The 27,752-nt window shown below is 35.0% G+C and overlaps 1 protein-coding gene across 1 annotated transcript in view; it reads right to left on the bottom strand.

Annotated features, from left to right (window-relative positions):
* LOC117331742 (voltage-dependent calcium channel subunit alpha-2/delta-1-like) overlaps positions 1-27,752 on the bottom strand; it is a 141,827-nt gene that overhangs the window by 34,579 nt on the left and 79,496 nt on the right. The window contains 13 exon segments of the mRNA XM_033890610.1: positions 2,248-2,371; positions 2,485-2,582; positions 3,402-3,444; positions 3,840-3,907; positions 5,254-5,315; positions 5,556-5,627; positions 7,623-7,691; positions 8,328-8,402; positions 10,057-10,134; positions 10,515-10,571; positions 21,014-21,106; positions 23,147-23,196; positions 23,558-23,636. Coding sequence (XP_033746501.1) covers positions 2,248-2,371; positions 2,485-2,582; positions 3,402-3,444; positions 3,840-3,907; positions 5,254-5,315; positions 5,556-5,627; positions 7,623-7,691; positions 8,328-8,402; positions 10,057-10,134; positions 10,515-10,571; positions 21,014-21,106; positions 23,147-23,196; positions 23,558-23,636 — 968 coding nt within the window.

Genomic DNA, 27,752 nt, shown 5'->3' on the forward strand with positions numbered 1-27,752 from the left:
TAATCTACAGATCTGTGTTGTATTTATGACCACTATAACAGTAATCTACAGATCTGTGTTGTATTTATGACCACTATAACAGTTATCTACAGATTGTGTTGTATTTATGACCACTATAACAGTAATGTACAGATCTGTGTTGTATTTATGACCACTATAACAATAATCTACAGATCTGTGGTATTTATGACCACTATAACAGTTATCAACAGGTCTGTGTTGTATTTATGACCACTATAACAGTGATCTACAGATCTGTGGTGTATTTATGACCACTACAACAATAATCTACAGGTCTGTGTTGTATTTATGACCACTATAACAGTAATCTACAGATCTGTGTTGTATTTATGACCACTACAACAATAATCTACAGATCTGTGTTGTATTTATGACCACTATAACAGTAATCTACAGATCTGTGTTGTATTTATGACCACTATAACAGTAATCTACATATCTGTGTTGTATTTATGACCACTATAACAGTAATCTACAGATCTGTGTTGTATTTATGACCACTATAACAGTAATCTACAGATCTGTGGTATTTATGACCACTATAACAGTAATCTACAGATCTGTGTTGTATTTATGACCACTATAACAGTAATCTACAGATCTGTGTTGTATTTATGATCACTATAACAATAATCTACATATCTGTGTTGTATTTATGACCACTATAACAGTTATCAACAGGTCTGTGTTGTATTTATGACCACTATAACAGTAATCTACAGATCTGTGTTGTATTTATGACCACTATAACAGTAATCTACAGATCTATGTTGTATTTATGACCACTATAACAATAATCTACAGATCTGTGTTGTATTTATGACCACTATAACAGTAATCAACAGGTCTGTGTTGTATTTATGACCACTATAACAGTTATCTACAGATCTGTGTTGTATTTATGACCACTATAACAGTAATCTACAGATCTGTGGTATTTATGACCACTATAACAGTAATCTACAGATCTGTGTTGTATTTATGACCACTACAACAATAATCTACAGATCTGTGTTGTATTTATGACCACTATAACAGTAATCAACAGGTCTGTGTTGTATTTATGACCACTATAACAGTAATCTACAGATCTGTGTTGTATTTATGACCACTATAACAGTAATCTACAGATCTGTGTTGTATTTATGACCACTATAACAGTAATCTACAGATCTGTGTTGTATTTATGACCACTATAACAGTAATCTACAGATCTGTGTTGTATTTATGACCACTATAACAGTAATCTACAGATCTGTGGTATTTATGACCACTATAACAGTAATCTACAGATCTGTGTTGTATTTATGACCACTATAACAGTAATCTACAGATCTGTGTTGTATTTATGACCACTATAACAGTAATCTACAGATCTGTGGTATTTATGACCACTATAACAGTAATCTACAGATCTGTGTTGTATTTATGACCACTATAACAGTAATCTACAGATCTGTGTTGTATTTATGACCACTATAACAGTAATCTACAGGTCTGTGGTATTTATGACCACTATAACAGTAATATACAGATCAGTGGTATTTATGACCACTATAACAGTAATCTACAAATCTGTGTTGTATTTATGACCACTATAACAGTAATCTACAGATCTGTGGTATTTATGACCACTATAACAGTAATCTACAGATCTGTGTTGTATTTATGACCACTATAACAGTAATCTACAGGTCTGTGTTGTATTTATGATCACTATAACAGTAATCTACAGATCTGTGTTGTATTTATGATCACTATAACAGTAATCTACAGATCTGTGTTGTATTTATGACCACTATAACAGTAATCTACAGATCTGTGTTGTATTTATGACCACTATAACAGTAATCTACAGATCTGTGTTGTATTTATGACCACTATAACAGTAATCTACAGATCTGTGTTGTATTTATGACCACTATAACAGTAATCTACAGATCTGTGTTGTATTTATGACCACTATAACAGTAATCTACAGGTCCGTGTTGTATTTATGACCACTATAACAATAATCTACAGGTCTGTGTTATGTCTGTCCTCTTGTGAGATTGCTTTATCCCATCCCTAGCAGCAATGTGATGTATGTGAGAAATTAATAGTTTGTGTCATTCATTTCTCCTGTATCTGCCTCCGTGTATGAAAAATAGTCTGGGCATTTTTTTTTTTTTTAATTTCATTTTTTTTTTTTTTTTGTCTTTTTTCATGACAAATACTTATACATACCTTTCGTTTCTTTGGTGGGGAAAGGCTGCCATATCTGTCCAGTAGTTATCAAACAGTTTGACCATCTGCATGTCCCAGTGCAAGTGTTTCACCTTATCCATATCAACGTTCAAGCCAGGAGCAACTGTAGGTTAAAACATCACATGGCATAATTAGTTTTCTGGACCAATAGTTTATAGACTGATCATCAGCTTTCCTGCTTCAAACTTCTATTGTCATCATAGGGATTGTACTTACAGTTGAGGTTCTCACACCTCTGTTTGAGTTGGAGGACTTTGTGGAGGTCAGCTAGCAATCCTGTCATATTTCCATCGCTCTGTCCTTCATAGTAATCCCTGGCAGTACATAAACACACAGTTAACACAACTCCCTGACAGGACACACACAATTTTCGAGCCAAAAAGGCTAAAAAAAACCTCCCAGTTTATACTGAAAGATAGAATGAAATAAGCATACTGGGTATTGCTAAAGGCCCTACCAGCCCCTGATAAAATATTAACAGTGAAACAAGCATACTGGGTATTGCTAAAGCCCCTACCAGCCCCTGCTAAAATATTAACAGTGAAACAAGCATACTGGGTATTGCTAAAGCCCCTACCAGCCCCTGCTAAAATATTAACAGTGAAACAAGCATACTGGGTATTGCTAAAGCCCCTACCAGCCCCTGCTAAAATATTAACAGTGACCCTGACTTTGACCCCAAAACCATGAAACTCAAACTGAATCTGTAGCTAGCTATTGATACTAAAGTTACATACCAACTTTCACCAAATTACTTTGAAGTATGGCTGAGAAAAGTATGTAAAACTGAGTGGACAGACTGACTGACAGACAGACAGACAGACAGACAAACAGATGGACAGACAGACAGATGGGGGGAAACCTATAGTCCCCCAGTTTCACTGGTAGGGGGCTAATAAAACAATGTGTGTTGAAAAAATGAAAGATTGTGAACATTACAGCATTATAAATACCATAATCTTGTCATCAACAGTGAACCTGATCAAAACGATATTTTTTTTCTTGAAATTGGGAGTCAGTAGAGGGCTCCTTCCTTGGAAATTAAAACATATGGAGTGACATGATAACATCTTCCAAACTGAAGCTAGAATTACACATTGTCACAGAACCACAAATGTGAACAATCTACTTACCACGGAGCAACCAGGACTTCTGACTGTGTAAGGTTGATATCAGCTACAACGAGAAAAGTGCAGGGATGTGAAACGAGAATTCATTTCAACAGTTACAAACAGCGGTCAAAGTCCTGTACTAGTCAGTACTGAATATGTATAGATATCTTTGTGTTTTAATAACTGAATGACTTAGCCTTTTCTACCTCTTTTCTGTACTTGACAGTATTTATATATATATATTTTCGTGTTTTTACAACCAAGTGTATCCTGTATTTGTGAGTATGCATCTTTTGTCCACAGTTGCAGAACAGTAAAATACACGTAATTAACTTGAGTATACTTCTCAAATGGGGAAGGATGGCAAGTATGTAGTTAGAGTGACAGAAATGAGAGTTATCTCCCCATCTCTATGTATGATGCCTCACATTACCTTCCGTAAAAGAGCCGAGTACTCACTTATATAACAGGCTTTTCCCTCTATCTGAGGAAATCTCTTCTGGTAGAGTGGCAGGCTAATTCCCAAACTGTAAAATGATGAATACATACTAGTAACATTTTGTAGAGAGGGTGTTAATTACACAAATGTAGCATTTCTCTAATGAGTGTAGAAATTCTTTACACATTATTATTGTCTACTAAGAGTATCTAAATCTTCTATGATCACGATTGTTGTAGATCATTTGACTTCTTGGGCCCTTACTACTACCTGTTTCTGTAGCATATAATAAGGTAATTTCTACAACAATACCCCGTGTTATTCAACTCCCAGACCATCAGTTAATCATTACAGCTGTGGATTAACAATCTGTTTATACCACACGTGGTATAAACTCTGTACGCATTTTGATTGGCTAACACGGTGAACTTTGACTCAAGCTGCAATTGTTATTGACGTCATCAATAATCTAATGACGTCACATCACCGGGTCCCGGACGTCATCGGTACACTTTATTTGCATACGCAAAATTATACTTGGCCACGTTTCCCTTTGATTCAAGCGGATATTATTGTGGTAGAAACAGGTCACACGACTCGTGATTGTTGAATATGGAATTTATTTCACACGAGTAAGTTATTTTTTAAAAGTTGCAAAAAACACTCGCTAAAGCTCGTGTCTTTTGTAACTTTTAAAAAATAACTTACTCGTGTGAAATAAATTCCATATCCAACAACCACTCGTTGTGTAACCTCTATATATGTTCTCTACAAACAGGTGATTTACTATAGCCAGCTCTAAAGTATACCAATACACAAGTGTCTCTATATGTGTGATGTATAGACAAATAATTCACCATAGCCAGCTCCCAAGTATCTTATATTCACCATAGCCAGCTCCCAAGTATCTTATATTCACCATAGCCAGCTCCCAAGTATCTTATATTCACCATAGCCAGCTCCCAAGTATCGTATATTCAAATTCTCCCTGTTATCATGTGTCAATAGGTGCCTGATTTTATATGTAGTCTTCCACAGGTGTGCACCCTGTATTATCAGTTCTTCTTCCAGCAAGGTAACCCCTATGAACAGATCTTCCCTCTAGACAGATGTCCCTTATAAACAGATCTTCCCTCCAGACAAGTGGCCCCTATAAACAAGTGGTCCATACAGACAGGTGCCCCCTTTTAACAGATCTTCCCTCCAGACAAGTGGCCCCTATAAAAAATTATACTATATATAACTATATATACGGCCAGGTGCCCTCTATATGAAGGTCACCATTACACCAAGAAACCCCTAAACTCAGGTCTTCCCTAGTCAGGTAGCCCCTATAAACAGGTCGTCCCTATAAACAGGTCGTCCCTATAAACAGGCCACCCCTACAGACAGGTATCCAATACATAGACATTTGTTTATCTCATCAGGACAAACCTGAAGTTGGTTCCATTGATTACAGTGTAGGAATAGTTTCTCTTCTCCACATCTACATGTCTCTGTAAAATACAAGAAAAGATATTGAATGCAGTGGAATTACAAAATTCTATACATCAACTAGTTCATGATTAGAACAATTGAATTTTTATAACAGGTGTAATGGTTCTCTACTTTAAAAAAAAAAAGATTTTAAATTCACTTAATTTCTATGTATATCAAAAAGAGCTATATATAAGGTTACATGAGATATACCAATGAATATAAAGGGTCAGGTGGAAATGATTTGTAAGAAATATTACCTCGTCTGGTGATTTTACGTAAGTCTCGATTGTCATGGAATCAATTTTGTGATCAATCATATCCTTGCGCAGCTAAAAATAGAAATCAAGACTTGAGTATTACAGTAATGAAACATCCACATGTTACCTTCCTCTGGGTTTCATTTACAATCAGTGATAATTTCCATAACATTAAAAGAGACATCCCCCCCCCCCCCCCCCCCCCCCCCCCACCCCCCCAAAAAATCTTCCTGCATTTCTATGATTTAACAAAATAAAAAATAAAAATTTGCATTTTAAATTGCATATAATTATCTATAAAATCACAATGACAATTAATGTTTCTTTCGTAATTAAAGACCTTGCAGTCACTACACAATGACTGTAGTGCTCTACTACAGAGATATATGTCTAATTACTGGATACATTAGTATATACCTACCATGACTGTAGTACTCTACTACAGAGATATATGTCTAATTACTGGATACATTAGTATACCTACCAGGACTGTAGTACTCTACTACAGAGATATATGTCTAATTACTGGATACATTAGTATACCTACCATGACTGTAGTGTTCTACTACAGAGATATATATGTCTAATTACTGGATACATTAGTATACCTACCAGGACTGTAGTGCTCTACTACAGAGATATATGTCTAATTACTGGATACATTAGTACACCTACCATGACTGTAGTACTCTACTACAGAGATATATGTCTAATTACTGGATACATTAGTATACCTACCGTGACTGTAGTGTTCTACTACAGAGATATATGTCTAATTACTGGATACATTAGTATACCTACCGTGACTGTAGTGTTCTACTACAGAGATATATGTCTAATTACTGGATACATTAGTATACCTACCATGACTGTAGTACTCCACTACAGAGATATATGTCTAATTACTGGATACATTAGTATACCTACCAGGACTGTAGTACTCTACTACAGAGATATATATGTCTAATTACTGGATACATTAGTATACCTACCATGACTGTAGTGCTCTACTACAGAGATATATGTCTAATTACTGGATACATTAGTATACCTACCAGGACTGTAGTACTCTACTACAGAGATATATGTCTAATTACTGGATACATTAGTATACCTACCATGACTGTAGTGCCCTACTACAGAGATATATGTCTAATTACTGGATACATTAGTATACCTACCATGACTGTAGTGCTCTACTACAGAGATATATGTCTAATTACTGGATACATTAGTATACCTACCATGACTGTAGTGTTCTACTAAAGAGATATATGTCTAATTACTGGATACATTAGTATACCTACCAGGACTGTAGTACTCTACTACAGAGATATATGTCTAATTACTGGATACATTAGTATACCTACCAGGACTGTAGTACTCTACTACAGAGATATATGTCTAATTACTGGATACATTAGTATACCTACCATGACTGTAGTGCTCTACTACAGAGATATATGTCTAATTACTGGATACATTAGTATACCTACCAGGACTGTAGTGTTCTACTACAGAGATATATGTCTAATTACTGGATACATTAGTATACCTACCAGGACTGTAGTACTCTACTACAGAGATATATGTCTAATTACTGGATACATTAGTATACCTACCATGACTGTAGTACACTACTACAGATATATATGTCTAATTACTGGATACATTAGTATACCTACCATGACTGTAGTGCTCTACTACAGAGATATATGTCTAATTACTGGATACATTAGTATACCTACCAGGACTGTAGTACTCTACTACAGAGATATATGTCTAATTACTGGATACATTAGTATACCTACCAGGACTGTAGTGTTCTACTACAGAGATATATATGTCTAATTACTGGATACATTAGTATACCTACCATGACTGTAGTACTCTACTACAGAGATATATGTCTAATTACTGGATACATTAGTATACCTACCAGGACTGTAGTGTTCTACTACAGAGATATATATGTCTAATTACTGGATACATTAGTATACCTACCATGACTGTAGTACTCTACTACAGAGATATATGTCTAATTACTGGATACATTAGTATACCTACCAGTACTGTCATGTCATTCTCCACCTCTAAGTCCAGGAAATCCATATTGGGAGGATCCTTTAGATAATGCTACAAAATAGGACAAACAACAAATGATAAATAATGATTTACCATCTTTACCAGTGAAATAACGAAAATTATTCATTCTAGAGTGATATTTTTTACCAAATATTTAACAGTATCTTCTTGTGAGGCTTATATTTTGATATTTTTTCACTCATGTTGCACACTCATGAAAAATATCAAAATATAATCCACACTCGTGAAATATATTTGGTATTACTGAAGACACTGTTAGATATCCTCTATATATCAATTATACATAACGTAATGATTAATAGCTGGAGTATCCAATAATTGGTAACCACTAACACACTGATGTGACAGTACTCAGCAGGTGCCAGACTAGTAACAAAATTACATTTGTGTTATAGATAAACAAGTCGGATACCTAGTAATTTTACAATGTCGGTCCTGAGGAAATATTCACGCAATGTTTGTTATCTCTTTACAGCCCAGCAACACATGGTGAAACAGCATCAAACAACCTACATCAGCTCAAACTACATCCTAACTTTTGTCTTTTCCCTCATCTAACAGTAACAGTTTATCATTAAACTCATTAATAAAAATTCAATTCAAGAAGTTTACACAGAGAACATTAAAACAACTGCTAGAGAAATACTAATAAGTTGGCCGACTTACGTTGATCTTGAGGAGGGGGTGAAATATCACATAACCATTGGTGTTAATGGCAAAGGTGTAGCCATTTGGACCGAGCTAAAACACAAAAACTTTATCATACAAAATCAGATTATACAATTAAAAACAGTTCATTTTTTTTAGAAACATTATTTCCCAAATAAGTAAACAATTAAGAAACATTATTCCCAAAATATTTAAACAATTACAAAATACAATTTTTCTATATAAGATAGGGGGAGATCATTTATTTCTAGACCGAGTTAATGTTTTCCAGCAAAGGAAAATGTTTGAATTAAATGCTAGCTTTGTTTCTGCATCAAAGCTGTTGTCCAAGGAGTTCAAATTGGACTTGCCAGAATAAGGGTAAACACTATCTAGAATAGTGACTGCCAGATAATGGGAGATAACTACCATCAAGACTGGGAAGTGTTTGATAAGGGGAGATAACTCCCATCAAGACTGGGAAGTATTAGATAAGGGGATATAACTACCATCCAGACTGGGGAGTATTACATAAGGTGAAATAACTACCACCCAGACTGGGGAGTATTACATAAGGTGAAATAACTACCATCAAGACTGGGAAGTATTTGATAAGGGGAGAGAACTACCATCAAGACTGGGAAGTATTAGATAAGGGGAGATAACTTCCATCCAGACAGGGGAATATTAGATAAGGGGAGGTAACTACCATAGCGACTGGGGAGTATTAGATAAGGGGCGATAACTACCATCAGGACTGGGGAGTATTAGATAAGGGGGAGATAACTTCCATCAAGACTGGGAAGTATTAGATAAGGGGAGATAAATACCACCCAGACTGGGGAGTATTAGATAAGGGGAGATAACTACCTTCCAGGCTAGGGAGTATTAGGTAAGAGGAGATAGCTTCCATCCAGACTGGGGAATATTAGATAAGGGGAGATAACTACCATCCAGACTGGGGAGTATTAGATAAGGGGAGATAACTACCATCGAGACTGGGGAGTATAAGATAAGGGGAGATAACTACCATCCATACGGCAGAGTTTTAGATAAGGGGAGATAACTTCCATCCAGAATGGGGAGTATTAGATAAGGGGAGATAACTACCATCTAGACTGGGGAGTATTAGCTAAGAGATAACTACCATTCAGACTGGGGAGTATTATATTAGGGGAGATTACTACCAACCAGACTGGGGAGTATTAGATAAGGGGAGATAACTACCATCAGGACTGGGGAGTATTAGATAAGAAATAACTACCATCTAGACTGCAGAGTTTTAGATAAGGGGATATAACCTCCATCCAGACTGGGGAGTATTAGTTAAGGGGAGATAACTACCATCAAGACTGGGGAGTATAATATAAGGGGAGATAACTACCATCAAGACTGGGGAGTATTAGATAAGGGGAGATAACTACCATCAAGACTGGGGAGTATTAGATAAGGGGAGATAACTACCATCAAGACTGGGGAGTATTAGATAAGGGGAGATAACTACTATTTAGACTACAGAGTTTTAGATAAGAGGAGATAACTTCCATCCAGACTGTGGAGTATTAGATAAGGGGATATAACTAACATCTAGACTGGGGAGTATTAGATAAGGGGAGATAACTACCATCCAGACTAGGGAGTATTAGATAAGGGGAGGTAACTAACATCTAGACTTTTGATTATTTAATAAGAGGAGATATAAACTAATATTCAGACTGGGGAGTATTAGATAAGAGGAGATAACTACCTTCCAGGCTGGGGAGAATTGCTCCATTTGCGCTGTAGTTACATCTATTCCCATAACTCCAAGGATTGTCTGGTTAGACTGAAAAATAAATCAAACAAGTCTTTCTAAAGATTTTATATATCATTTCCTTGATCATTTTAATGTTTTCATTGCTTGTTATTTATTCCAAATTTTAAGGGTATTCAATTCTGAATTTACTATACCTCGACTGATGATAATGCTCAATTATACTTTAAAATGAAAATATTTTATTATTCAAATATGAAACTTTACATCTTTTACCTTTGATTTATAAAGTTTACATAAGGTAAAGAATATGACTGCTTCCATCATAGGTCTTTAAATGGGCCATTGGGCCCACCTGCAAGTGATCAAACTCCTTTTCACAGTCTAAACCACATGTACATACTCCAGCTTATGGAACCAATTTTGGTGATCATAGACTACCTCCAACTTACCGCTCCAACAGTACGATTATATACAGGCAGTGTGACAGTGGTCATCATCCCCAGTCCCTACAACGTCATATACACAGGATTAGTCTAACTTCATCACAAACAGGGGGCACAATATTACCAGATACTGGCAGTTAGGTTATACTCTTTCTGCTTTAGTCAATTAAGATTTATCAAGAAGTTATTGATATTTTGATGTACATATGTATTCTATGAGTTAATTTTTATTCAAGAACCAAAAAAATAAAACACACAGTATTTCCAATATAATGAAATTATACTAAACATCAATTAACACATCTTAAGCAAGGGAAGTGCTCAATTATAATGTATTATTAATCATAGAACATTATCAAACTAATTCTTAATTCAATCACAAATTATCTTTTACAATGTAGAGATGGTGAGTTAATTCTTGTAAATCTGCAGGATGTGGATATGATTTGTCGACATCCTTTGAATCAATATCAATCATTATCATTATTCATTAAAATCTTGGTATCATCACCATATATTTGTTAGATTAATGGAAAGATACAAGATAATACTTCATTCAAAAGAAAATTAGCTCACCCTCTATTATATATAATAATTTCATTATTTAACATCAATTTATATTGGCTCTCTTTGAAATAAATTTATATACAAAATTCCAAAAGATCTTTCATGCAAAAACATAAAAACACAACATTAATGATAAATGCATGCAAAGTGAAAGTTGTAAATATTTTGTTAAGTCAACTGCAGCTATTTAAAATATTAGTTGAATATATCAGCTTTAGTTATGTATACTACGGGTAATTTTATAATACTCTGTTTATTACTCAAAAATATATATTTTATCACAAAAACTAGGCAATATATATATATATAATAACGAGGGAAAATAACCTGTGATTATATGGCCCTTTGGATAAATCAATTTTCAAAAATAGGAGGTTACAAATTACCATATTGTCCTTCATTCTGAAATTTCAGAGTTATATGATTATATTAAGTATAAAGTAGTCCTTTTTAAAGAAATTGGGGAGAATTGAGAGACTGGAAAGAAAAAGAAATCAACCAAGGATATAAGAAAGAACAATTATCAAACTATCCCACGTACTGGGGTGAAAATAAAATGGAAAACACTCTTTCTATGGATCAGGAGATTAATTCTGCTTCAAACATAAATTTAAAGTCAAATCTGGAATATACATGGAGTTTTTACATCAATATGACATGAAATGATGACACAACCAAATGACAGACTGTAACTGAAGACAACAGGAAACAATTTGAGCACTACTAGTTCAACTAAGGTGACACACCTTACAGACAACAAGTTATATAGACACTTATACTCAGTGTTTTCTGCAGTTTTTCTCTAACAAAATAATCTGGAGGTTGGATAGGGATATCTAATGTAACAAGGCCAGGTTTTATATCACCTAAGTTTATATATACATTGTTATTATTATCTACAATAACTAAAGACAAGAAACTTGATTTTTATTTGAATCTAATATATATTGATTCAACATTGGTCTATATACCATACTGAGATATAAGTTCTGAGTGACCATCTATTTGAAAATAGAAGACATTGCAAGCTGCAAGTAATTGTCTGTAATTAATTTAGTCACCATGACAACTGACTCATCATGTATTATCATAATCAATTTGATGTTTGTTCTATATCGTAATACCAAATTACATTTACCTATCAGTTAACAAAGGCATGATGATCAGCATCAATTGGAAGTTTGTATGTTCTATGATATAGCCTAACATAATCATATCATTACCATCTATGTTCTATGATACAGCCTAACATAACATATCATTACCATCTATCTGATAGTTAATCAAGACCATAGGATCATGTGTGTCATTTTGACCCTTTGTGTTACCAACCCTATATACCATCATAAAAATCTATCTGTACGTTAATTAAGGGCACATGGCTATCTTAAATAGGGAAATGAGTTGCCTAATACATCTCTCTGGAGAAAACACTGACTGCTGAAGCAGGGACATCTCTGGGACTGTAAATAAGCCTCTTACATCCCTCATGTCCCCCTGAAGAAAACACTGTATACAGATGGTACGCTCACTCGACTATATTAACTATACCAGTCTGTCTTGATAGATATTTCCAAATTTGAAGAGTTTTTTGTTCTGCAAAGCTTGCGGGCGACTCAGAACCGGCACATACTCCTTTAAACAAAGTTAGTAACGAAAAAATGAAATAAAAATGTAAGTAATAATATATACTTTTACAAGGTAAAAACTAGGAGTTGTCATATCATTATGGTCCAGTGACATGCTGTGAAGAAAATAAACAAAAACATTCTAAAAAAATAGGCACTCCATATGTTATTAAGAAATGAAAATGAAAGTAGAGATTGTACTGAAGCACAGGAACAAAAGTCTACAGTTAACTCAAAGCAAGACAGAGGATCCTCCAACATCAAACAACAATTAGCAGGGACCTCCAGTAGTAAACAACAACAACACGGACCTCCACTAGTAAACAACACAGACCTCCACTAGTAAACAACAACAACACAGACCTCCACTAGTAAACAACAACACAGACCTCTACTAGTAAACAACACAGGCCTCCACTAGTAAACAACAACACAGGCCTCCACTAGTAAACAACAACACAGACCTCCATTAGTAAACAACAGGGACCTCCACTAGTAAACAACAACACAGGCCTCCACTAGTAAACAACAACAAGACATCCACTAGTAAACAACAACACAAACCTCCACTAGTAAACAACAACGACAACACAGACCTCCACTCAGGTAAACAAATACAAAAACAACATGGACCTCCACTTGTAAACAACAACACAGACCTCCACTAGTAAACAGAAACAACACGGACTTCCACAAGTAAACAACAACAACACAGACCTCCACTAGTAAACAACAACTACAACACGAACCTCCACTAGTAAACAACAACACAGACCTCTACTAGTAAATAAATACAACACAGGCTTCCACTAGTGAACAACAACAACAACACATACCTCCACTGGTAAACAAATACAACAGGGACCTCCACTTGTAAACAACAACAACACAGACCTCCACTTGTAAACAAATACAATACAGACTTCCACTTGTAAACAAATACAACACGGACCTCCACTTGTAAACAACAACAACACAGACCTCCACTGGTAAACAAATACAACACAGACCTCCACTGGTAAACAAATACAACACAGACCTCCACTTGTAAACAGAAACAACTGGGTAAATCAACCTCATTGATATATAATATCAACAGACTGGGATATATTTCTTCAGTCTTTTGAGAAGTCATAATATATCCTTTTGTTGTAAAAGCATCAAAAAATCAATTTCAATTCATTTCAATTATCTGGTTTATTGTTGTCATCAATAGCATTATTCCATCAACACAGCCAACCAAATCTGGAGGAAATCAATCAAAAACAGTCAAGGAGTTAAGCACAAATTCAGTGTGGGACATGGACAGTGTGCATTCAAAACTCATCCATGTTAACCAACCAGTGGAAAACTTCAAAAACAGAGATAATCAAAAGCATTCACTGCAAGATGAGTTCTTTCAATAAGTAAAGAAAATGCAGAATATACACTATCACTGATTCTTTATCAGTATATTACAGGAAAATTAAGATATAAAAGGAATTAAGATAAAATGTCAATTTCTTTTAAAATAAGTTAAAAAATATCATAAAATATTTCAATAAGGTTACATAGATTATATATACACCAAAGACATATATATTATATTATTGATTTGAGTGATTTCAGGGAAATTAATTTTAAGAAATTTAAATATATTTCAATCTGTAAGAAAAGCCAATAAAAAAATTTAATTTGTTTCTATGGTGCTGGAAAAATGAAAACTACGAGTCTTTCAGTTGCTCCTCGCACACAGCATTTATACCATCTACACTATTCTAAAGTTAGGTATTTGAGTCATTAGTGTTAATCGTTAATGGGCACTCGAGCTGGGTCATTCCATGGACAAGAGGGGATTTCCCATCACTACAAACACACAGGGGCCAGTTACCCTCGGATCACTGTTTAAACGCCACTGTGTGTCCGAAATATTATGATGTCCTTTTGTCTCCACAAGTAGTGGCATATGATCCTGTCAAAATAGCCACATTTATCTTAAAATCACTCTGAGAATAAAAACAATCTTTTAACAGCACTGCAGAAGAAATAGAAACAAAATATTATGGAAAATTAGAAACAGTGACAGTACAGATAATCAAACAAAACAAAAGATGAAACAAAACAAAATGAAGAATGATCATGGTAGTTCCACATTCCATGGTGATGTTCAAAGCCAGTGTACAATCACATTCAAATTAGTGAGATGATAACATCTGGATTCTACTGTGGCCACCTGTAATGAAGATGGAGTGAAAACATTTCTCTCTACATACAAATTACCCAGCACCTCATTCAGACTACATTCTCTCTAGGACAAAAATGTAAACTAAAAATTCTTTGTTATCAAAGCCACAAACCTACTATCAACAGAAACAATTCAAAATCACAATCCTAATCAAGTCACCAGACAACTCACTAATGGTCAGTATACAAAATACTTATTCAAGTAGGACACAAGGGTTCCATTGTATACAGGAGTACAGGATCAATAGAATCTATCTCCACTGTATACAGGAGTACAGGATCAATAGAATCTATCTCCACTGTATACAGGAGTACAGAATCAATAGAATCTATCTCCACTGTATACAGGAGTACAGGATAAATAGAATCTATCTCCACTTTATACAGGAGTACAGGATAAATAGAATCTATCTCCACTGTATACAGGAGTACAGGATAAATAGAATCTATCTCCACTGTATACAGGAGTACAGGATCAATAGAATCTATCTCCACTGTATACAGGAGCACAGGATGAATAGAATCTATCTCCACTGTATACAGGAGTACAGGATAAATAGAATCTATCTCTACTGTATACAGGAGTACAGGATAAATAGAATCTATCTCCACTGTATACAGGAGTACAGGATAAATAGAATCTATCTCCACTGTATACAGGAGTACAGGATAAATAGAATCTATCTCCACTGTATACAGGAGTACAGGGTAAATAGAATATATCTCCACTGTATACAGGAGTACGGGATAAATAGAATCTATCTCCACCATATACAGGAGCACGGGATAAATAGAATATATCTCACTGTATACAGGAGTACAGGATCAATAGAATCTATCTCCACTGTATACAGGAGTACAGGATAAATAGAATCTATCTCCACTGTATACAGGAGTACAGGATAAATAGAATCTATCTCCACTGTATACAGGAGTACAGGATCAATAGAATCTATCTCCACTGTATACAGGAGTACAGGATCAATAGAATCTATCTCCACTGTATACAGGAGTACAGGATAAATAGAATCTATCTCCACTGTATACAGGAGTACAGGATAAATAGAATCTATGTCCACTGTATACAGGAGTACAGGATCAATAGAATCTATCTCCACTGTATACAGGAGTACAGGATAAATAGAATCTATCTCCACTGTATACAGGAGTACAGGATCAATAGAATCTATCTCCACTGTATACAGGAGTACAGGATAAATAGAATCTATCTCCACTGTATACAGGAGTACAGGATAAATAGAATCTATCTCCACTGTATACAGGAGTACAGGATAAATAGAATCTATCTCCACTGTATACAGGAGTACAGGATGAATAGAATCTATCTCCACTGTATACAGGAGATAGAATCTATCTCCACTGTATACAGGAGTACAGGATAAATAGAATATCCACTGTATACAGGAGTTCAGGATAAATAGAATCTATCTCCACTGTATACAGGAGTACAGGATCAATAGAATCTATCTCCACTGTATACAGGAGTACAGGATCAATAGAATCTATCTCCACTGTATACAGGAGTACAGGATCAATAGAATCTATCTCCACTGTATACAGGAGCACAGGATAAATAGAATCTATCTCCACTGTATACAGGAGTACAGAATAAATAGAATCTATCTCCACTGTATACAGGAGTACAGGATAAATAGAATCTATCTCCACTGTATACAGGAGTACAGGATCAATAGAATCTATCTCCACTGTATACAGGAGTACAGGATAAATAGAATCTATCTCCACTGTATACAGGAGTACAGGATAAATAGAATCTATCTCCACTGTATACAGGAGTACAGGATAAATAGAATCTATCTCCACTGTATACAGGAGTACAGGATCAATAGAATCTATCTCCACTGTATACAGGAGCACAGGATAAATAGAATCTATCTCCACTGTATACAGGAGTACAGGATAAATAGAATCTATCTCCACTGTATACAGGAGTACAGGATAAATAGAATCTATCTCCACTGTATACAGGAGCACAGGATAAATAGAATCTATCTCCACTGTATACAGGAGCACAGGATAAATAGAATCTATCTCCACTGTATACAGGAGCACAGGATAAATAGAATCTATCTCCACTGTATACAGGAGTACAGGATAAATAGAATCTATCTCCACTGTATACAGGAGTACAGGATCAATAGAATCTATCTCCACTGTATACAGGGGTACAGGATCAATAGAATCTATCTCCACTGTATACAGGAGTACAGGATAAATAGAATCTATCTCCACTGTATACAGGAGTACGGGATGAATAGAATCTATCTCCACTGTATACAGGAGTACAGGATAAATAGAATCTATCTCCACTGTATACAGGAGTACAGGATAAATAGAATCTATCTCCACTGTATACAGGAGCACGGGATAAATAGAATCTATCTCCACTATATACAGGAGCACGGGATAAATAGAATCTATCTCCATCACCCTAGCTATGAGATGTTAAACCGAAAAGTAAGATCTGAAACAAGGTAGCCTTTTATTTAGAAAGTGGTTGAGTGTAACCTTTGACCTCTGGTATTAACCAATGACCACCAAAATTTAATGTGATTTAATCTCATGTAGAATTTGGGGGTGTAATGTTGTGGACCTCAATGACCTAAATCTGTCCCGAGACTCGGGAGATATATCTTGTACACCATGTCAAGCTGTTTATTTTGAAAGTGGTCAAGTGACCATTAACCTTGACTATAATGATCACCAAAATGTAATGAAGTAAACCTGTCCGAGGGGTCATGAGGAACACAAGTTTTGACAACCCCCCAACTCCCTTTCAACAAATATGCAGACTGTAGAAAACCCGTACCATAACAGCAATGATTCTCCTATAGTACAGAAGAGTATAGAGTGCTGTGTAACATACCTACACCCTGCTGGATAGGAAAGAAAATCAATCTGACAAGACCACAGCGGTCACTCTACAGTTCTACTCCGTCACCATTACCACATTTAATACCATGTAGTCTGTGTAGGTACTCATCCACTTGCCCGTCGTGGAATTGTAGGTCCCTGCGAGTACGCTTGTGTAAACCTAAATTTTAGAAAGTCCACTGACAACTATTAACAATGAATCATTCTGACCGAATCACTGACATCACTTCTTCTATAGTGACAGATTGTCCCTGTACCAGGGGATGCTTTATCATTAAAACCAGAGCTAAACTGAGTACAATTAACTTAATTCACACATCATAGTTACATCACCAGGACACTATAGCCATCTCACCTGCACATCACAACACCCCACCCTAACCCCTCCTCTCTCTAACCCCTCCTCTCTCTAACCCCTCCCTAACCCCTCCCCTAACCCCCCTCTCTAACCCCTCCTCTCTCTAACCCCTCCCCTAACCCCTCCTCTCTCTACCCCCTCCTCTAACGCCTCCTCTCTCTAACCCCTCCCCTAACCCCTCCTCTCTCTAACCCCTCCTCTCTCTAACCCCTAATCTCTCTAACCCCTCCCTAACCCCTCCTCTCTAACCCCCTCTCTCTAACCCCTCCCCTAACCCCCCTCCCTAACCCTCCGCTCTCTAACCCCCCCCTAACCCCCCTCTCCTAACCCCCTCCTCTCCGCCCCCCCTCCCCTAACCCCTTCTCTCTCTAACCCCTCCCCTAACCCCTCCTCTCTCTAACGCCTCCCCTAACCCCTCCTCTCTCTAACCCCTCCCCTAACCCCTCCTCTCTCTAACCCCTCCCCTAACCCCTCCTCTCTCTTACCCCTCCCCTATCCACTCCTCTCTCTAACCCCTCCTCTCTCTAACCCCTCCCCTAACCCCTCCTCCCCCCTCCCCTAACAACCCCCCCCCCCCCCCCCCCCTCCCCCTCTCCTCTCTCTCTCCTTCCCTCTCACCACACACAAAACAGCACTTTACATAGTCCTGAAAATTAAAAAAAAAAAAAAAAGTGTGATTAGTTATAAATGAAGTGGGATGTGATGGTTTTTCCTGGCATGAACACAGCTGGGTGATGACTGAAAAGGAAATATACAACCTCATAGAATAATCGTAACAAGTGGATGCAAGAGTTGAGAGGTAAGAGAGGACTGTGGGGAGGAAGAAAACCAAACCATGCAAAGCTAAAGAAATGACGCAAATAAAATAATCACATCATTATTTCCAATCACCTTACCCCTACTCCAAAGTTTAACACATTAATTTATAGTATTAATGACTGATATAAATACTACTAAGCAGAGATTCAGTAGTCAGTTTATAGATCTGACAGTGTGTAGATTTTCTGTATCATATACCCTTCCATTAAGTCCAGTATATACACCTAACATATCTCAATGTACTGAATTTAACATTCCAATTTTTACTGTCTTCATAGTTTTTGTTGAAATAGCACAACATTTGTATAACAATCACCATTTAGAGTCATAAAAAGGTTCAATTCTAATATTTATGAAAAACTGATGTTGTATCCTGATTGCATAAATACACATAGGATTATGATTATAATTTGGAACAGGGTTTTTCCATCATCAACACACATCTGCTCACCTGAATGAAGTGTCTAGCAGAGGAACCCTAGGGGTCCCAACGTTGGGGGTCTCGATAATACATTAGCAACGGCTCACACTTCTAATGAAGACAACTGTAAGGACAGGAATCATGCCACAACAGAGTCACACAAATAGAAACAAAAAAAATCAACTTAAAATACAGAAAACAGTAACAAAAGGCAAAACTAGGTGATAAACAGACATGATTATTGGGTAAAAGGACAGCATGCTAAATATATAAAACACTAGGAAGGGGAGGGGTTTAATGGTAACTATTGCCATCTATCTCTTAACTGTTTCAGTGCTATAGGTTAACTGTGTTACTACCCATTACACTACGATATTAATTGACATTAATGTATAGCCTTTTGTTATGGTCAATATCAAGTTTTACTAAGTAAACCTAAAGAGAAAATAGTAACAGAGTATAATAATATATAATTTTATAAAATAATCATCATGGTTTCAAATTACTTTTGATATTTCTGCCTTAATACCTACCTGCTTGTACGTATATATATACTGAATTCAAGGTGCTTGATTGGTATAATGTCATGCATAATATGGTAAAAACGATAGTGACAAATTTCTATATTTCAAAGTTCTGTGATAAGTAAACAATATCTGGTGAAGTTTATTTACAATAAATTAAGCAAAACAAACTGTATTAATAGTGAAATCTACAAAAACATCATGTGGTTTTACAAAAGGGAAAACAAAATTGAATTGTAGTGTTTTCATGTTTTGCGGTGTATAGTTAGTGTGTTAGATACAGTATATATCACAACTGCTATCATGGTACGTAGTATCCAACAATCTGATAATAGCCCCAACACCAGAGGAAAATCATATTTCATTGATTAGTTTTAACCAATAGCCCCTCATAAGTATGCTCCATATAATAATTTGATCAGATTAATATCGGAGATTGTCTCTCAGTTTTAATGGCTTTATCACAAAAGTCCATCACAAAAATATGAGTTCAGAGTATACCATATATTTATTTGATATATAGAAAATATTAATATAAACAAAATTAAGTTTAATGAAATTGATTTTTCTAAAATTGTTCATGTTCATTTTTTTTTTAATTCGCTGATACAAAAATTACAAAATTAATTTGACTATGAATTAAAGTTCTCTTTAAACTAGAAGTCACTACTATACAATTATAACAGAAGATGCCTTGTACTATTTATGAAAAAAGATATTGAGCTGTCAAGTGTAAATGTGCCCGAATACAAACTTTAACACAGATGATGAATATACCTGATGCATGAACACAACTAGATGCAATTTGCAGCGCAAACATTTTGAAATAAAAATCAATCATAAAAATCATTATAAAGAAGCTAAAAAATTATGTGAAAATCATAGAATATGATACCCTGATATAGATCTGACCAAAAAAAAATGAAAAATAGAACAGCTTTGCTGGCGAATGACCTTCTCATTTAATGATATTTACTTGTCATTAGCTAGCATAGCTGTTATAAAGATAGTGAGTAGGTTGTGCTTGGCTAGATAGCAGAATGTGTCACCATTGATCTATACATCCCCAAGTAACTACTCGTCCATTTTTCCAGTTCTATATGTTTGAGAGCAAGAGGGCGGGCAATCACATCCACATATTCCTGTAAGGTTGTATACAAGCACAAATCTTTACACACTGTTACTACATCAATGGTAAGGGGGAGATAAGTACCATACAATTCTACAGTACAATACCTGTAGACTGATTCAAATTTTATTATTCTATAATAATCAGGATAGTAGTTTTGATCCTAATTTCACTTTCCAAGCTTCCAGCATCCTTGCTGCCTTCCAATATAATTGGTTACTGTATAGTTGTTAAATTTCGCGGGGCTAACACTCCACTGATGTCCCAGTTTGACTTAGATCTCGGGTATTAACTTTTGAACAAACACATCTTGTCAACATTCAGCAGAAAATGCTTTTATATATTTGTTTATATAAATATTTGCTTGGTATTAAATGATGGTGAATATAGTAAAATATAGTAAAATCAAATTGCCCACAAACATTACCAGCTATACAGTACCATTTCATTTAGATTTGCTGAAAAGTTCATATTATATTCACCATAATTTTCTTCTTTTTTTTCTTTTTTTCATTTTTGATAATAAACTAATTTGGAATCTGTTTGCTTGAAAATCTGAACTCACCCTTATCAAATTTAAACATAAAAAATTTAGTTAGCTTTAAATAAATCTTGATAGTTTCATTCTAAAATCAACAGGAACACTGCAAGCCGATGCGAACACTGCATATACATGTATATATGAACACAAACAAACAAGCAGATGGGACCTTTCACAGGGGCAGGAGAGCACATGGTAAGGGGAGGTAAGTAAGGAGATTATACACACTGCTGGCATTGTTTGATACGTACATCAGTCATTATTGATGTTAATTTTTCCACACAAGGTTTAGATATTGTCCACACTAATCACTATGCAGGTAAGGTATTATATCATACATACAGACATGTTAAACCCAATCAAATAATTACTGTTTCTCATCAATTATTCTTAATGAATATTGAGAACATATTTAGTAAAGTTTACATCACAAGTATTTCTATGCTGGTAGGGGGCATTGGGATCACTACAGTCATAATCAATACTCTGTTTCCTTATCGATTCCTATCACACAAGTATAGTAAATGTAGTGTGTAATGACAAGAGGCCCAATGGGCCAGTATCACTCACCTGTTCTACTGCTTATTAAGGGTTTGTTGGAAGACTTAATACATGTGACCTTTAAACTTGAAATGACTGTATCTTGTCTTTCCAGAGTTTCTTAGACCTTTATCTAAGCATGTTTTGTTACTATGAAATCATTTTTATAAATTTTAATACATTTGACCCCTTGACCGTGAAAGCCAATGTCATCCATATGAAAAATAATTCTAGCCGTGAAAGCCAATGTCATCCATATGAAAAATAATTCTAGCCTATCATCTCAGCACAAAACTGGCCAAATATCATGACCCTAGGCCTCTGTGTTATTAAGTTGTTGAAAGGAAAAAGTTGATACCAGACAGACGACGGATACGTGACCTCAGCATAAGCTGATGTATTGTGATACTGTATATAGGGGTATATATCATAGTACTCATAAAGTGTACTGTTCTCAACTAGTATATAGGAGTATATGGTATATCAATTGTACCATTCACAACTGGCTTTACATATACAACATACAGGGATAACAAAATGACTGCCCCAAATATCCAATATACATTTTTCTACCATCTGTAAATTGGACAGTAACAATGATCAAAATTTCAATACATTGGTATATAAAATAAATTGAATATTGATTATCTTATTAAACATAGGTTTGTACATACAATAGATTACCTAATTAACAATAATCACAATTATACCACACTTCCCCTAGGTATTAATTACAATTATACCACACTTCCCCTAGGTATTAATTATACTTATTTTCAAAGCAGAAGAGACTAGAAATCATCAGTTCATTCTTAAGTTTTAAATTACATCAGGTGATGATGAAATTTGTTGATATAACAGTTGTGTAACAATTAAAAGTACCAGACAAATCCTCATTAACATTGTCTCAGACAAGACCCCCTAACCATAGTAATCGTGTGTCTATCACATCTCTCATCCTCGACAACTTACCTGTACTTTAGCTCTAATGGCCCCCATAGCTGGGATTTCTGAGAAACGACCTGTAATTACAATCAGTGATGAATGATCAGGCCAAGGTGTATCAGTAAGTTAAGGTATACTGCTACATTAGCTAATTATTAAGTAAAACTTTCTTAGGAATTCCCTGTATGGAGTTACCTCCCTTATCATTTTCCAACATCACACTGTTTTACAGTGAACCTCTTGTTAAAATCATTTCTGTCCATATTCATAAAAGTGGAAATATCATCAAGTGTTTGATGTATAGATAATCTTGTATTTCTATCACAAAATCAAAGAACTTTTAATTTTTAGTAAGCCCCTTATTTCCCACCTGAAAGGTTAACGGACCAGATTCTGAGGTTTGACTGTACAATACATTCTACAATTGCTAACACATACCTCTGTTAGCACATGACATCCACTTAATGTCTTTTACAGAGTTGGCAGTTTGTCCAACAGCATAAGTGAAAACTCGGATCTAAAAGAAAATGTTACATTCAATATATATAGCTCATACTTTATAGTACCAGGAACCGAATCAAGTTGGAAAATTTTTAAATAAAGGACTACATTGTACCAGGAATACATACTGTTTTTATTCTATTTGTTTATTAAACGATAGAGATAACATGGACAATGTGGACACCTGAAGAATAAAGTCTGATATAATGTAACAATGGTAGATACTTGTTTTTGTGAACATAAATATTTTTGCACTCAATTGGCCTTTAACCTGAGCGTCAAGATACAAGGTAGCAATAATCCCATCACAGAGCACTGCACCTCACCAGTAGGTCATAAAGGTTTACTGCAACTTCCATAAGATATCTTTAACAGTTTAGAAGTTATTGCCCCAGACAAGAAATTTGCAAAAACAGGATGGTAAACAATGTGATAAAGAATAACAACCAGATAAAGACTATCTTCATCGAATAATTCAGCAAACAGGAAAAGAAAACTTCAAGATTCTTTTTCATAACCAGATAAAGACTATCTTCATCGAATAATTCAGCAAACAGGAAAAGAAAACTTCAAGATTCATTTTCAACTTCAAACCTGATCACAAAGATTACAGTCCATTCGATGGGACGACACATTCCCTATTTATTGTCCTTTTCCAATGTTGATCATCCAATCATACTGAACCACACAATTCAGCAATGTAATTGCACAAATCACACCTTTATGTGGTGAGAACATTTTTGGGGGTGTTATAAGATTCCATAACTGTATGCAAATTGTGAAGCATTCCATATCTATAACTATATATATATATATATATACAGTACGTGTATATGTTTACACATATCAAAATTGGAATGACACAGGAGATTTGCAAGTTTAAGTTCACCATCAGTCATGGGATGTTTATGTAAAATGTTATATTTACCGGGGTAATTAGTAATTTTGAGAATATATTTATGAAGCTCTATTCTGTACATTCTACCAGTGCTTAGAGAATGGACACAATTTTATGTTCTCCAATGTCAAAATTAATCATATGTAAAATATTAGGGGCTTACGCATGTGGGTTAATGTTGCGTCCCGTTTTGTTGCTCATTAGTGTATTCATGTAAAAAATACATTGTTGTACATTGTTGCAACTTGTACATTCCAATGACGTCACATTGTTTACAGATCCCGCGTTGTGTCTGCACTGCCTGACACGAAGGCTTCATTCTGTGTTTTTTAGTGTTTTTGTTAGTTTTCTTACAATTCAATTGATCAGGTATGATTAAACAACCCCAATCAATATGAGGTGTGAATGTAATTTTAAGTTTAAACGGCATGTTGCGAAAAATACTTCAACTTTCACTTTGACAGTGCATTCGTGATCGGAGCTTCGATCGGCTGTCATGGCAACGACGAGGACGGTGGTTTTATCACAGTGTCGAATTTACAAACTTGCATGTACAGCCGAAAACGTCTACCTATACCTTATGTCTTTGGAAATCATCTGTAAATAATTATTTGAATTAATTACGATCCATTGCATTCGTTTATTAACGTTGGTTCTTTTCTATATGCCGATTTCGATACTTAAAACACTGAAGAGTTCCAATATTGGAGAATGAACATTAACACTTGCTCTATAAATCGTTCTAGAGCACCCGACTACCCTAAATCAATAATTGTGAAACAGGTAAGAGCGTGAAGGTAATTGTATGGGAACAACGAAAAGTGCTGTACATTCTTACGAAAATGACAAACATCGTCAAAATTACTTAAAAAGTAGTCAATTAATCGGCACTTCGTCAATTAAGACCAGTTTATAACGCCGTTATGTAACCATACTTGAATAATTAGAAGAATGTACAGCACTTTTTCTCGGTTTCTTAGCACGATGAAGAAGTGCATCATATTTGTTTGTACGACAAAATACGTTGGTCGGGTGCTCTGGCCATAGTTACCGACCAAGTGTTAATGTAGTCCTTCGTGCCGGTCACGTGACCACGCGAGAACAGGAGGACCGACGAAAACATCGCGATAAAGACGTTGGACACCTAACATTAAAATCCGATCAAGAAAACAAACAGAACTTACCGGGAAATCATTAAATATTGAATTTATATAGAAACATGACGATTTTTGTTCTTTTTAATTATAAATGCAACATTAACCCACATGCGTATTCGCCATTCTAGGCCTGATTGCCGTCATAGTAAAATTACCAAAATGGACTTGAAATCAATATTTTTAAGAGAATGATCTATGACTTGAATATTTCATAAAAAATAATGTAATACATCGTTTATTCACTTCATTCAGATCTTCAGACACCACATAATTTGTGAAGTCATATATAGAAATATATGAACCATTTTGTTATTGATTTATTCACACAAGTAAGCACTAGATGTAAGCAGTAAGTATATGTACCGCTATCTACTGGCATGACTTTGAGTACAGTAAACTACACTCGCTTTGTGGATATTGACAGGTTAACATATATTTACATACTAATTCAATTTTAGAATTGTAACTGAAATCTTGTAACAGCATGGCACAAATAGTCATCTGAACATGTGTTGTATATTGAAAAATTATTTAAGGTAAATTTTCAGTTTATCAATTCATTGATTACTCCGTGTTTGAAGTATGGTGTAGTGAGAATTTCAAGTCCTGATCATGACTTGATGAAAATTTTAAATTAACAAATTATTAAAATGAATTTGTTTGAAAAATAACACAAGTTCCACAGCAATATTATATAGAGAATCAATCACAATATATCAAAAGTTATAAAACTACAAATAATAATTAACGGCTGAATATCAAATTAAGTGAATATCACAAGTCTTTTTGCATTTGTTTTTAGATAATCCGGATTTCCGTTTTCCAGCTTTAACAAAAAAACGAGAAGTATTTTAATTGCCGTTATAGTTGAATTACCAAAATGGACCTGAAATCAGTACTTTAAAAAAAAGAATGATCTATGACTTGAATATTTCATAAAAATAATTTAATACATCGTTTATTCACTTCATTCAGATCTTCAGACACCACATAATTTGTGAAGTCATATATAGAAATATATGAACCATTTTTGTTATTGATTTATAGTTCACAAAAGTAAGCACGAGATGTAAGCAGTACGTATATGTACCGCTATCTACGGCATGACCGAGTACAGTAGACTACACTCGCTTTGTGGATATTGACAGTATAACATATATTTACATACTAATTCAATTTTAGAATTATAACTGAAATCTTGTAACAGCATGGCACAAATAGTCATCTGAACATGTGTTGTATATTGAAAAATTATTTAGGTAAATATTAACTCATTTGCTTGACTTCAATTTTCAATTGATCAATTCATTGATTACTGTGTTTGAAGTATGGTGTAGCGAGAATTTCAAGTCTTGAACATGACTTGATGAACGTTCTAAATTAAAAAATTATCAAAATGAATTTGTTTGAAAAATAACACAAGTTCCACAGCAATATTATACAGAGAATCGATCACACTATTTCAGAAGTTATAAAACTACAAATAACAATTAATGGCTGAATGTTAAATTAAGTGAATATCACAAGTCTTTTTGCATTTGTTTTTAGATAATCCGGATTTCCGTTTTCCGTCTTTGAAAAAAAAATACGTAGGCGTATTGCATAGTAAACGTAGCCATGTGTACATATGTAACAGCTGATTTCAATCAGATTGACTTAACATGAACTTAACACCGTCTCAGTAGTTCGTCACAATCGAAAATTTGATCGTGAATTCGGTATTTTGCAAATTCTTTCAAAATACTTCCAGGTAAAGGAAAAAATGCATATGGTCTCTATACACACACCAAAGATTAATAGATCCTATATTGGGTCCATTCTCTCGTAAAAATATCGATTTGGGTCCACTATCGGCCATTTCGCTGTAATTCAACCCTAACGACAATCGGGCCGCGATTCGCAAATGAAAAATTAATTTAAAATTCGTAAACCACTAATATTTTACATATGATACAATTAGGCATTGAAAAACATATATGTGGGTCAATTCTCTGAAAATAATGCCAATTTATATTATAATTGAGCCCCATTTTTCTTTGTTTCGGTATTTCCAAGTCTGCTTCACCTGTGGTCCGTT

This window comes from Pecten maximus, chromosome 7, assembly GCF_902652985.1.
Source record: "Pecten maximus chromosome 7, xPecMax1.1, whole genome shotgun sequence".
In the NCBI taxonomy this organism is placed as follows: domain Eukaryota; kingdom Metazoa; phylum Mollusca; class Bivalvia; order Pectinida; family Pectinidae; genus Pecten; species Pecten maximus.